We start from the raw sequence: 12,142 nt of genomic DNA, 5'->3' as shown, positions 1-12,142 counted from the left end.
TGTACTGTGCCAACTGTACTACTATATGAGTACGTATTTTCTATTGTTTCATTGAAAATAAAACAGCAAAGTCCATTTGGCTGTCATCTGTTTTAATTATGAGACATTTGTGTCAAAGTCAGGATTTTTTTTTTCATGCTTGAAATAATAAATAATTACTTTAAAAAGTAGTTTTATACTTGTGAGTGTTGATGACACAACAGTTGATATTCTAGTTTCAAGCATGTTTTACTCAATATAGGTCATCACATCTCAGCAACAAGCTGTAATATCTTACTGAGATCATTTAGGACCAAAACCCTTAAAACAAGTAAAACACTCTAACATAAAATCTTATGTATGGCCGCGCAAGTCCCGGGATGCCCAAAATGTCCATAACACACCCAGCCGAGTCCCACGGGGAGGGGGGGGATAAAAGTCGGCAAAAGTCCCAAAAATTTTCAAAATACCTACCCAGGTTCGAGTCCCACAAATCCCGCCGCCGGCCGGGATGCCCAAAATGTCCAAGACGCGCCCAGCAAAGTCCCACGGGAAGGCGGGGAGAAAAGTGAGAAAAGTCTGTAAGATGTTCAAAAATCACACCCGGGTTCGAGTGCCCGTTCCATGTGGGACTCGAACCTGGGTGGGTATTTTGAACATTTTACCGACTTTTCCAACTTTTATCCCCCCCTCCCCGTGGGACTCGGCTGGGTGTGTATGGACATTTTGGGCATTCCGGGACTTGCGCGGCCGGCGGCGGGACGTGTGGGACTCGAACCTGGGTAGGTATTTTGAACATTTTTGGGGACTTTTGACGACTTTTCTCACTTTTCTCCCCCACTTCCCGTGCATACTTGCCAACCCTCCCGTTTTTAGCGGGAGAATCCCGATATACAGCGCCTCTCCCGACAACCTCCCGGCAGAGATTTTCTCCCGACAAACTCCCGGTATTCAGCCGGAGCTGGAGGCCACGCCCCCTCCAGCTCAATGCGGACCTGAGACTGAGTGGGGACAGCCTGTTCTCACGTCCGCTTTCCCACAATATAAACAGCTTGCCTGCCCAAAGACGTCATAACATCTAGGGCTTTTATAGAGTGCACAACTGCGCACACAACAAGGAGACGAAGCAGAAGAACGAGGAAATTACAGACATGGCGGCCGAAATGATATACTCGTCATGAACGGAGAAGTTAAACAGGACAATACTGCCATCTAATGGATAGCCACTGGAACACTGAAATTCAAGTATTTTTTTTTTTTCTATGTAAATAAAATTTAAAAAAAAATATATATATATAGCTAGAATTCACTGAAAGTCAAGTATTTCATACATATATATATATATATATATATATATATATGAAATATATATGAAATACTCGAGTTGGTGAATTCTAGCTGTAAATAACCACGCCCCCGCCCCCAAACAACCCCCTCCTCCACCCCCACCCCCACCTCCCGATATTGGAGGTCTCAAGGTTGGCAAGTATGTTCCCGTGGGACTTTGCTGGGTGCGTTTTGGACATTTTTTGCATCCTGGGACTTGTGCGGCCGGCGGCGGGACTCGTGGGACTGGAACCCGGGGAGCTATTTTGGACAAAATTGGGACTTTTGACCATTTTGGCCGCATTTTCTCCTCTTCTTCCCCGCCTTCCTGTGCACCATTGCTGGGTATGTTTTGGACATTTGGACGAAAATAGTTTCAAACATGTTTTACTCAATATAGGTCATAACATCTCAGCAACAAGCTGTAATATCTTACTGAGATCATTTAGGACCAAAACACTTAAAACAAGTAAAACATTATAACATAAAATCTGCTTAGTGAGAAGAATTATCTTATCAGACAGAAAATAAGCAAATATCACCCTTATTTGAGATATTTCATCGTACTTTTTGCAGTGTGTGGGCGAAATAGAGAGCCCCCATTGACTACATCGTTAGCGGATTGCTGCTTACTTCTTGTCTTCTCTATCAGACTCTTTACAGGTGTGTGTTGGAGGACCTGTACGAGTTCCCCGCGCTGGAGAACGACCTCAAAGAGTTCCAGAAGCTTCTGCGCCGCAGGCAGTAAGTGCATTGGTTGGTGTTGGCTTGTGTTTAATGGGACAGTTTGCAAACGTGTGGACCCTCACTGCTTGTGTGTTGCAGCACAGTGGATGACTGCCCTCCCAACCAAAAGGTATCATAAATAATTCAATCCACCATTTAAAGGCCTACTGAAATGACATTTTTTTATTTAAACGGGGATAGCAGATCCATTCTATGTGTCATACTTGATCATTTCGCGATATTGCCATATTTTTGCTGAAAGGATTTAGTATAGAACAACGACGATAAAGTTCGCAACTTTTGGTCGCTGATAAAAAAAACGGAAGTAGCGTGACGTCACAGGAGGTAGGATTCCTCACAATTCCCAGTTGTTTACAATGGAGCGAGAGAGATTCGGACCGAGAAAGCGACGATTACCCCATTAATTTGAGCGAGGATGAAAGATTCGTGGATGAGGAACGTTAGAGTGAAGAACTAGCGAGGCAGTGCAGGGTGTATCTTTTTTCCCTCTGACCGTAACTTAGGTACAAGGTCTCATTGGATTCCACACACTCTCCTTTTTCTATTGTGGATCACGGATTTGTATTTTAAACCACCTCGGATACTATATCCTCTTGAAAATTAGAGTCGAGAACGCGAAATGGACATTCACAGTGACTTTTATCTCCACGACAATACATCGGCGAAGCTCTTTAGCTACTGAGCTAACGTGATAGCATCGTGCTTAAATGCAGATAGAAACAAAATAAATAAACCCCTGACTGGAAGGATAGACAGAAGATCAACAATACTATTAAACCATGGACATGTAAATACACGGTTAATAATTTCCAGCTTGGCGAAGCTTAACAATTGAAGCTAACTACGGAGCAGCGGCGGCGGGCGTTGTAGCTTTCGACGACACCCCGGCCGCCATCAGAGTCGGCAAGAAACATATATTTCCCCAAAGTTACGTACGTGACATGCACATAGCGACACGCACGTACGGGCAAGCGATCAAATGTTTGGAAGCCAAAGCTGTACTCACGGTAGCGCGTCTGCTATCCAGCTCAAACACAACACAACCTCCTGATTGTGTTGCTGCAGCCAGCCGCTAATACACCGATCGCACCTACAACTTTCTTCTTTGCAGTCTCCATTGTCCATTAAACAAATTGCAAAATATTCACCAACACAGATGTCCAGAATACTGTGGAATTGTTCGATGAAAACAGAGCAGTTTGTATGGTGACACATTGGGTACGAATACTTCCGTTGCTGTCGTGACGTCACGCGCACACGTCATCATACATAGACGTTTCCAACCGGAAGTTTAGCGGGAAATTTAAAAATGTCACTTTATAAGTTAACCCGGCCGTATTGGCATGTGTTGCAATGTTAAGATTTCATCATTGATATATAAACTATCAGACTGCGTGGTCGCTAGTAGTGGCTTTCAGTAGGCCTATAATCCGCCGTGCTGAGGTCTGAGCTCACCAGACTTGCTGTCCCCTTTCTGACAGAGCAAGCAAATGCACCAGCAGTTGAGTCTGAAGGAGAACTGTCTGCAGCTCCGACGTCCTCTTTCTGAGACGAGAGAAGGTGCGCTTTGGAATCTTACGCCATCGCACCGCACGTGGCTCACATCTTTGTGGTCCTCCATGCATCTTCTAGTCATTTGCTGCGTGTACGTGAGCAGCGACTCCTACCTGAGCGTGCACACTCATCCCTCGCTGGAAGCTCACGAGCTGTTGAGGATTGTTGGACTGAAGATGGACAAGTCAGAGGAAGACACGGTGCTGGCTGTGGTGTCTCACACTGGAGGTAAACAAACACACAGCATGACATCTGGAAGGGGTGGGCGATACGGCCTTAAATCTATATTGTGGCCGCCTGCAATCCTGATATGATATTTGGGATATAAATCAATCAATCAATCAATGTTTATTTATATAGCCCTAAATCACAAGTGTCTCAAAGGGCTGTACAAGCCACAACGACATCCTCGGTACAGAGCCCACATACGGGCAAGGAAAACTCACCCCAGTGGGACGTCAATGTGAATGACTATGAGAAACCTTGGAGAGGACCGCATATGTGGGTAACCCCCCCCCCCCCCCTCTAGGGGATGATATAAATGATGATATAAACTAGGTGTGAACGTTTCTGAGTGGGGGAGGGTTCTCCTGGTGCCGACAGATCTCTCGTGAGCCCGGTAGACCGGTTGGAGCAAGTCTTTTTTATTTTTCATACACAAGTATGACGTGCTTTCCAGCAATATATGTACGACTCTTCAGTCCCGTGTGTCTCAATGCGTGCTCTCTCTCTCTCTCTCTCTCTCTCTATATATCTCCAACTCCCAACAACCTGTCTCGCTCCGGCTGCTGCTAATAAAGGCGACAGGTGATTAGATAACAAGGCCCAGCCGGGCAATCTACTCACCTGCCGGTCCTTACACACACTGCAAAAACTGAAATCTAAGTAAGATTAAATATCTCAAATAAGTGTGATATTTGCTTATTTTTTTGTCACTAAGCAGATGTTATGTTAGAGTGTTTTACTTGTTTTAAGGGTTTTGGTCCTAAATGATCTCAGTAAGATATTACAGCTTGTTGCTGAGATGTGATGACCTATATTGAGTAAAACATGCTTGAAACTAGAATATCAACTGTTGCAAAGCTGTGTCAACAACACTCACAAGTATAAAACTACTTTTTCAAAGTAATAATTTCTTACTTCAAGCATGAAAAAAAAAAAAGATGCAGAGCGCATATCATTATGTCAAGATAATGGCACTAGCATTTACTTCATTTAAGAATATTTTTCAACATATTGAGCAAAAGGGTCTCATTTTTTTTCTACCAAGAAAAGTGCACTTGTTATTAGTGAGAATATACTTATTTTAAGGTATTTTTGGGTTCATTGAGGTTAGCTAATTTTACTTGTTTTGGAAAGTCTTGACAAGCCGAATTTTCTTGTTCTATTGGCAGATAATTTTTGCTTAGTTCAAATAAAATACCCCTAATTTTTGTTGTTTTTTTTCTTGTTTTTGAACACTGACTTTTTGCAGTGCACCCCGCTCCGCGGCAGGCCCGCAGGCCACGCCCCCCTCCACATTAGGGTTGTACCGACTGATACCAATATTTTGGTACTAGTACCGGTACCAAAATGTATTTGGTTACTTTTCTAAATAAAGGGGACCACGAAAAATGGCATTATTGGCTTTATATTAACACAAAATCTTAGATACATTAAACATATGTTTATTATTGCAGTTAAGTCCTTAAATAAAATAGTGAACATACTAGACAACTTGTCTTTTAGTAGTAAGTAAACAAACAAAAACTCCTAATTTGTCTGCTGACGTATGCAGTAACGTATTGTCATTTATCATTCTATTATTATTTTGTCAAAATTTCAAAATTATGAGGGAAAAACTGTAAAAATGAATTATGAATCCACTTGTTCATTTACTGTTAATATCTGCTTATTTTTCTGTTTTAACATGTTCTATCTACACTTCTGTTAAAATGTAATAATCACTTCTGTTTGATACTTTACATTAGTTTTGGATGACACCACACATTTAGGTATCGATCCGATACCAAGTAGTTACAGGATCATACATTGGTCATATTCAAAGTCCTCATGTGTCCAGGGACTTATTTCCTAAATTTAAAAACATAATATGAATTTTTTTTAAAGGAAAAAAAGATTTTGTGACGATGAAAAATATCAATGTAATCATAGTAGTATCGACTCCTGTGTCCAGGAACTTCTTTCCTGAATTTGTAAACAATTTTAAAAAATGACGATAAAAATATTGATCACTGTGGTATGACTGTACACGGATATATACTTGGTATCTTTACCGTCGACAAATGTATCGATCCGCACAACTTTGTTTACATTCAAGAGCTCTCGTTAGCGGTTAGCTGTGCATTTCGTATCTTCCTGCAGTGTGTAGCGTTTAGCTCCTCCCCCTCCTCCAAAGATGATACTTGTTACAAAGGAAGTATATTTGCTGCCATAGAGGCGAGGGTCACTAGGGATGTCCGATAATGGCTTTTTGCCGATATCCGATATTCCGATATTGTCCAACTCTTTAATTACCGATACCGATATCAACCGATACCGATATCAACCGATACATGCAGTCGTGGAATTAACACATTATTATGCCTAATTTGGACAACCAGGTATGGTGAAGATAAGGTACTTTTTAAAAAATATATTAAAATAAGATAACTAAATTAAAAACATTTTCTTGAATAAAAAAGAAAGTAAAACAATATAAAAACAGTTACATAGAAACTAGTAATTAATGAAAATGAGTAAAATTAACTGTTAAAGGTTAGTACTATTAGTGGACCAGCAGCACGCACAATCATGTGTGCTTACGGACTGTATTCCGTGCAGACTGTATTGATATATATTGATATATAATGTAGGAACCAGAATATTGATAACAGAAAGAAATGGGGGGAGGGAGGTTTTTTGGGATGGTGCACTAATTGTAAGTGTATCTTGTGTTTTTTATGTTGATTTAATAAAAAAATAAAAATAAAAAAAAAGATACAGATTAAAAAAAACCGATACCGATAATTTCCGATATTACATTTTAACACATTTATCGGCCGATATTATCGGACATCCCTAATTAACACGATATAAAGATAGGATTAAAAGCTCCATCGTTGGCCATATTTAAATCATTGATATCGTCTATAAACAAACAAAAACAATTCTGATTGTTTTCGCTGATTTTTTTCCTGTTTGTGTGTCTGCAGAGCGGAGGATGTTGCATCCCAGCGATTGTGTGTATTCCGAGTCTCTGACCCCACAAGGCAAGCTTGTAGCGTGTCGCAGGGACCTCACGGAGATGTTGGTACGGAAACAAACTCTTCAAGTTACACTTTGGAATCATTCTTTCGGACTGTTCATCTCACAATCGCAAATCCCAATTTTCAAGCCTCAGTATATTTTAGCAATGGTTGTAAAGTTTAAGTAAATATTTTATTTATTGCTTAAAAGCAGTGAAGTTGGCACGTTGTGTAAATGGTAAATAAAAAGAGAATACAATGATTAGCAAATCCTTTCCAACTTATGTTCAATTGAATAGACTGCAAAGACAAGATATTTAACGTTCGAACTGGTAAACTTTGTTATTTTTTGCAAATATTAACTCATTTGGAATTTGACGCCTGCAACATGTTTCAAAAAAGCTGGCACAAGTGGCAAAAAAGACTGAAAAAGTTGAGGAATGCTCATCAAAACACTTATTTGGAACATCCCACTGGTGAACAGGCTAATTGGGAACAGGTGGGTGCCATGATTGGGTATAAAAGCAGCTTCCATGAAATGCTCAGTCATTCACAAACAAGGACGGGGCGAGGGTCACCACTTTGTCAACAAATGCCTGAGAAAATTGTGCAAAAGTTTAAGAACAACATTTCTCAACCAGCTATTGCAAGGAATTTAGGGATTTCACCATCTACGCTCCGTAATATCAAAAGGTTCAGAGAATCTGGCGAAATCACTGCACGTAAGCGATGATATTACGGACATTCGATCCCTCAGGCGGTACTGCATCAAAAAGCGACATCGGTGTGTAAAGGATATCACCACATGGACTCAGGAACACTTCAGAAAACCACTGTCAGTAACTACTGTTCGTCGCTACATCTGTAAGTGCAAGTTAAAACTCTACGATGCAAATCAAAAGCCATTTATCAACAACACCCAGAAATGCCACCGGCTTCGCTGGGCCCAAGCTCATCTAGGATGGACTGATTCAAAGTGGAAAAGTGTTCTGTGGTCTGACCAGTCCACATTTCCAAATTCTTTGGGGAAACTGTGGACGTTGTGTCCTCCGGACCAAAGAGGAAAAGAACCATCCGGATCGTTATAGGCGCAAAGTGTAAAAGCCAGCATGTGTGATGGTATGGGGGTGTATTAGTGCCCAAGACATGGGTAACTTACACATCTGTGAAGGCGCCATTAATGCTGAAAGGTACATACAGGTTTTGGAGCAACATATGTTGCCATCCAAGCAACGTTACCTTGGACGCCCCTGCTTATTTCAGCAAGACAATGCCAAGCCACGTGTTACATCAACGTGGCTTCATAGTAAAAGTGTGCGGGTACTAGACTGGCCTGCCTGTAGTCCAGACCTGTCTCCCATTGAAAATGTGTGGTGCATTATGAAGCCTAAAATACCACAACAGAGACCTGTTGAACAACTTAAGCTGTACATCAAGCAAGAATGGGAAAGAATTCCACTTCAAAAATGTGTCACCTCAGTTCCTAAATGTTTACTGAGTGTTGTTAAAAGGAAAGGCCATGTAACACAGTGGTAAAAATGCCCCTGTGACAACTTTTTTGCAATGTGTTGCTGCCATTAAATTCTAAGTTAATGATTATTTGCAAAAAAAACACTAGTTTTTTCAGTGTGAACATGAAATATCTTGTCTTTGCAGTCTATTCAATTGAATATAAGTTGAAAAGGATTTGCAAATCATTGTATTCCGTTTTTATTTACCATTCACACAACGTGACAACTTCATTGGTTTTGTATTTTAAATGACAGATGCTCCACTTTCATAATATTTTATTATATTGTTTAAAAATCAATACTTTTTTCTTCTTTTCCCAATTTTTTTAGAGCTTTAATGATACCAGCGTGCAGTAATACAGTATTATTGCCTAAAGTTATCACAGCGTCAAAATCCCACAGCGGCCCATGCCTAGACTGGAGCGGAGTAAACGGTCTGGATGACATACTTCACAATACCCCAGAAAGACCACAAACAATGATAGTAATAATTGCCGTCATCATTTATTTCGGTGTTTACATTTTCAACCTTCCTCATTTCCAGTTTTGGCCAAGAATTGTGCATCCCTCCTTAAAACTCCTTTTTCATACTGACTTCCTGTCCCGTGCGCAGCCTCCTTTAACAGACAGCGCTGAGCTCAGCAGGAGGCCTGCGCGCCTTTTGGGAATCAACACCTGGGACATGGCGGCGGCACTCACACACCTGGACTGGAGCCTCTTCAAATCCATCCATGAGGTACGAGCACGCATTCAGCCACACACACACACACACACACACACACACACACGCACACACACACACAAACACACACACACCTGCCAACGTTGTTGCTGTTTTGACCCCTAAATACACGCTTTGCTGGGTTTTAGTTTTGAGGTGATGGATAGTGTGTGAATGTGAGTGTGAGTGTTGTCTGTCTATCTGTGTTGGCCCTGCGATGAGGTGGCGACTTGTCCAGGGTGTACCCCGCCTTCCGCCCGATTGTAGATAAGATAGGCTCCAGCGCCCCCCGCGACCCCCAAGGGAATAAGCGGTAGAAAATGGATGGATGGATAAAGCGGTCATTGAACAATTCTCGAGCAGATCATTACATCCATCCATCCATCCATTTACTACCGCTTGTCCCTTTCGGGGTCGCGGGGGGTGCTGGAGCCTATCTCAGCTGCATTCGGATCATTACAGTGGAACCTTAAATCAACAGAGCCCTCGTTATGTTTGTGTGCTTTTTTACATGTTTTTTTTTTTTGACATTTTCTGGTTTTGCTAGCTCAGTATAAGTCCAAAAAAAGCGTTTTGTATTTGGAAACATTCAGAAAGTATCCACAGCGTTGTCGACACTTCCCTTCTCCCCCTACCCTTCCACTGCACGCCAAGAAGATTAACCAACATGGTGTGTTTTATTTTTTATTCCTAATCATTGTCGCGACCTGGATCTTAGAGGGCTCATATTATGATTATTTTCTACATGTAAAAGACTTCCTTGTGGTCTACATCAGTGGTCCCCAACCTTTTTGTAGCTGCGGACCGGTCAACGCTTGAAAATTTGTCCCACGGACCAGTGGGGGGAGGGGGGTGTATTTAAAAAAAAAAAATTTTTTTTTTTTTTACATAAATAAATACAATCATGTGTGCTTACGGACTGTATCCCTGCAGACTGTATTGATCTATATTGATATATAATGTATATATTGTGTTTTTTATGTTGATTTCATAAAAAAAAAAAAAAAAAAATTTCGGTGAAAAAAAAATTTTTTTTTTTTTTTTTTTTTTCACATTTCTTGTGCGGCCCGGTACCAATCGGTACCGGGCCGCGGACCGGTGGTTGGGGACCACTGGTTGGGGACCACTGGTCTACATAACATGTAATGGTGGTTCCTCGGTCCAAATGTTGCATGGATTACCGTATTTTTTGGACTATAAGGCAAACTTCAAATCCTTTCATTTTGTCAAAACTCGACAGTGCGCCTTTTAACCCTGATCAGTGTGACCAGTAGATGGCAGTCAAACATAATACATACGTGCAGACTGCAATATGACTCAAGTAAACAACACCAACATTTTATATGTTCCATTGAAAATATAGAACATTACACACGGCGCTCTAAAATCTATCAAAATGTTTTAGTAGGACTTTGGTAAGCTATGAAGCCACACCGCTTGATGGATTGTACTGTGCTTCAACATAGGAGTTTTATTATGGTGTGTGTATAAGGTAAGATATATTATGTGCCGTTTAGTTTCGCAATATTATGCAAAAGCAACTTTTCGTACCTTCTGGTACCTGCTGATCTGTATTTGGGATCTGCATAAGTCCTGAAAATTTGTACGCATCCGCCTTTGTAGTCTGTAGTCGATAAGCTTCTTCTTTTTCTCTATCTTCTTGTTATGGGACATTCATCCTCCACTGTTGTCATTTTTAATATAAAGTAGTGTAAAGTTCTTACTTATATCTGTCAGTAAACTCGCCATGAAAGCGCTAAAACATACCGGTGTAGTGAGTTTACATTATGCACCAAAGGAACTTTAGTTATTAGACGGTTTTTCGCGGGACACATTTCTGGCGGACGAGGAGATGCTGCTCCGTTATTGATTGAAGTAAAGTGTGAATGTCATTAAAACAGTTAGCTCCATCTTTTGACACTTCTTCCACCCCCGTCCTTGCACGCTACACCACTACAACAAAGATGACGGGGAGAAGACGCTGTCGAAGGTGAGCCACGTAAATAAGACCGCCCACAAAAACGGCGCATCCTGAAGCGACTGTCAGAAAGCGACTTGAAGATGATGTGTAAAACATCATCTATGCAACATTTTGACCAAAGAACCACCATTACATGTTATGTAGACCACAAGGAAGTCTTTTACATTTAGAAACAAATCATAATATGACTCCTTTAATGCGCCTTACAATTTGCTGCGCCTTTTGTATGAAAATAGACCTGAATAGACCACCTCATCGGCAGTGCGCCCTAAGGTCCACATGTGAATAATATAAATACAGTCTATTATACAGCATTATTCACATGTGAATAACATAAATACAGTCTATTATACAGCATTATTCACATGTGAATAATATTAATACAGTCTATTATACAGCATTATTCACATGTGAATAACATAAATACAGTCTATTATACAGCATTATTCACATGTGAATAATATAAATACAGTCTATTATACAGCATTATTCACTTGTGAATAACATAAATACAGTCTATTATACAGCATTATTCACATGTGAATAACATAAATACAGTCTATTATACAGCATTATTCACATGTGAATAATATAAATACAGTCAATTATACAGCATTATTCACATGTAAATAATATAAATACAGTCTATTATACAGCATTATTCACATGTGAATAATATAAATACAGTCTATTATACAGCATTATTCACATGTGAATAGTATAAATACAGTCTATTATACAGCATTATTCACATGTGAATAACATAAATACAGTCTTTTATACAGCATTATTCACATGTGAATAACATAAATACAGTCTATTATACAGCATTATTCACATGTGAATAACATAAATACAGTCTATTATACAGCATTATTCACATGTGAATAACATAAATACAGTCTACATTATTCACCTGTGAATAACATAAATACAGTCTATTATACAGCATTATTCACATGTGAATAACATAAATACAGTCTACATTATTCACCTGTGAATAACATAAATACAGTCTACATTATTCACCTGTGAATAACATAAATACAGTCTATTATACAGCATTATTCACATGTGAATAACATAAATACAGTCT

At 40.1% G+C, this 12,142-nt stretch overlaps 1 protein-coding gene across 2 annotated transcripts in view; it reads left to right on the top strand.

Moving 5' to 3' along the window:
* The window catches only part of LOC133635949 (rap guanine nucleotide exchange factor 5-like), a 181,950-nt gene that overhangs the window by 146,825 nt on the left and 22,983 nt on the right, over positions 1-12,142 (top strand). For both annotated transcript variants that reach the window (XM_062029446.1, XM_062029447.1), the window contains exons 14-19: positions 1,958-2,049; positions 2,131-2,161; positions 3,534-3,612; positions 3,685-3,834; positions 6,801-6,898; positions 8,958-9,080. In XM_062029446.1, coding sequence (XP_061885430.1) covers positions 1,958-2,049; positions 2,131-2,161; positions 3,534-3,612; positions 3,685-3,834; positions 6,801-6,898; positions 8,958-9,080 — 573 coding nt within the window. The remainder of the gene's footprint in view (positions 1-1,957; positions 2,050-2,130; positions 2,162-3,533; positions 3,613-3,684; positions 3,835-6,800; positions 6,899-8,957; positions 9,081-12,142) is intronic.

Source organism: Entelurus aequoreus, linkage group LG20 (genome assembly GCF_033978785.1).
Source record: "Entelurus aequoreus isolate RoL-2023_Sb linkage group LG20, RoL_Eaeq_v1.1, whole genome shotgun sequence".
Lineage (NCBI taxonomy): Eukaryota > Metazoa > Chordata > Actinopteri > Syngnathiformes > Syngnathidae > Entelurus > Entelurus aequoreus.
The sequence above is the reverse complement of the archived record's forward strand: the minus strand, read 5'-3'. Positions and strand labels throughout refer to the sequence as shown.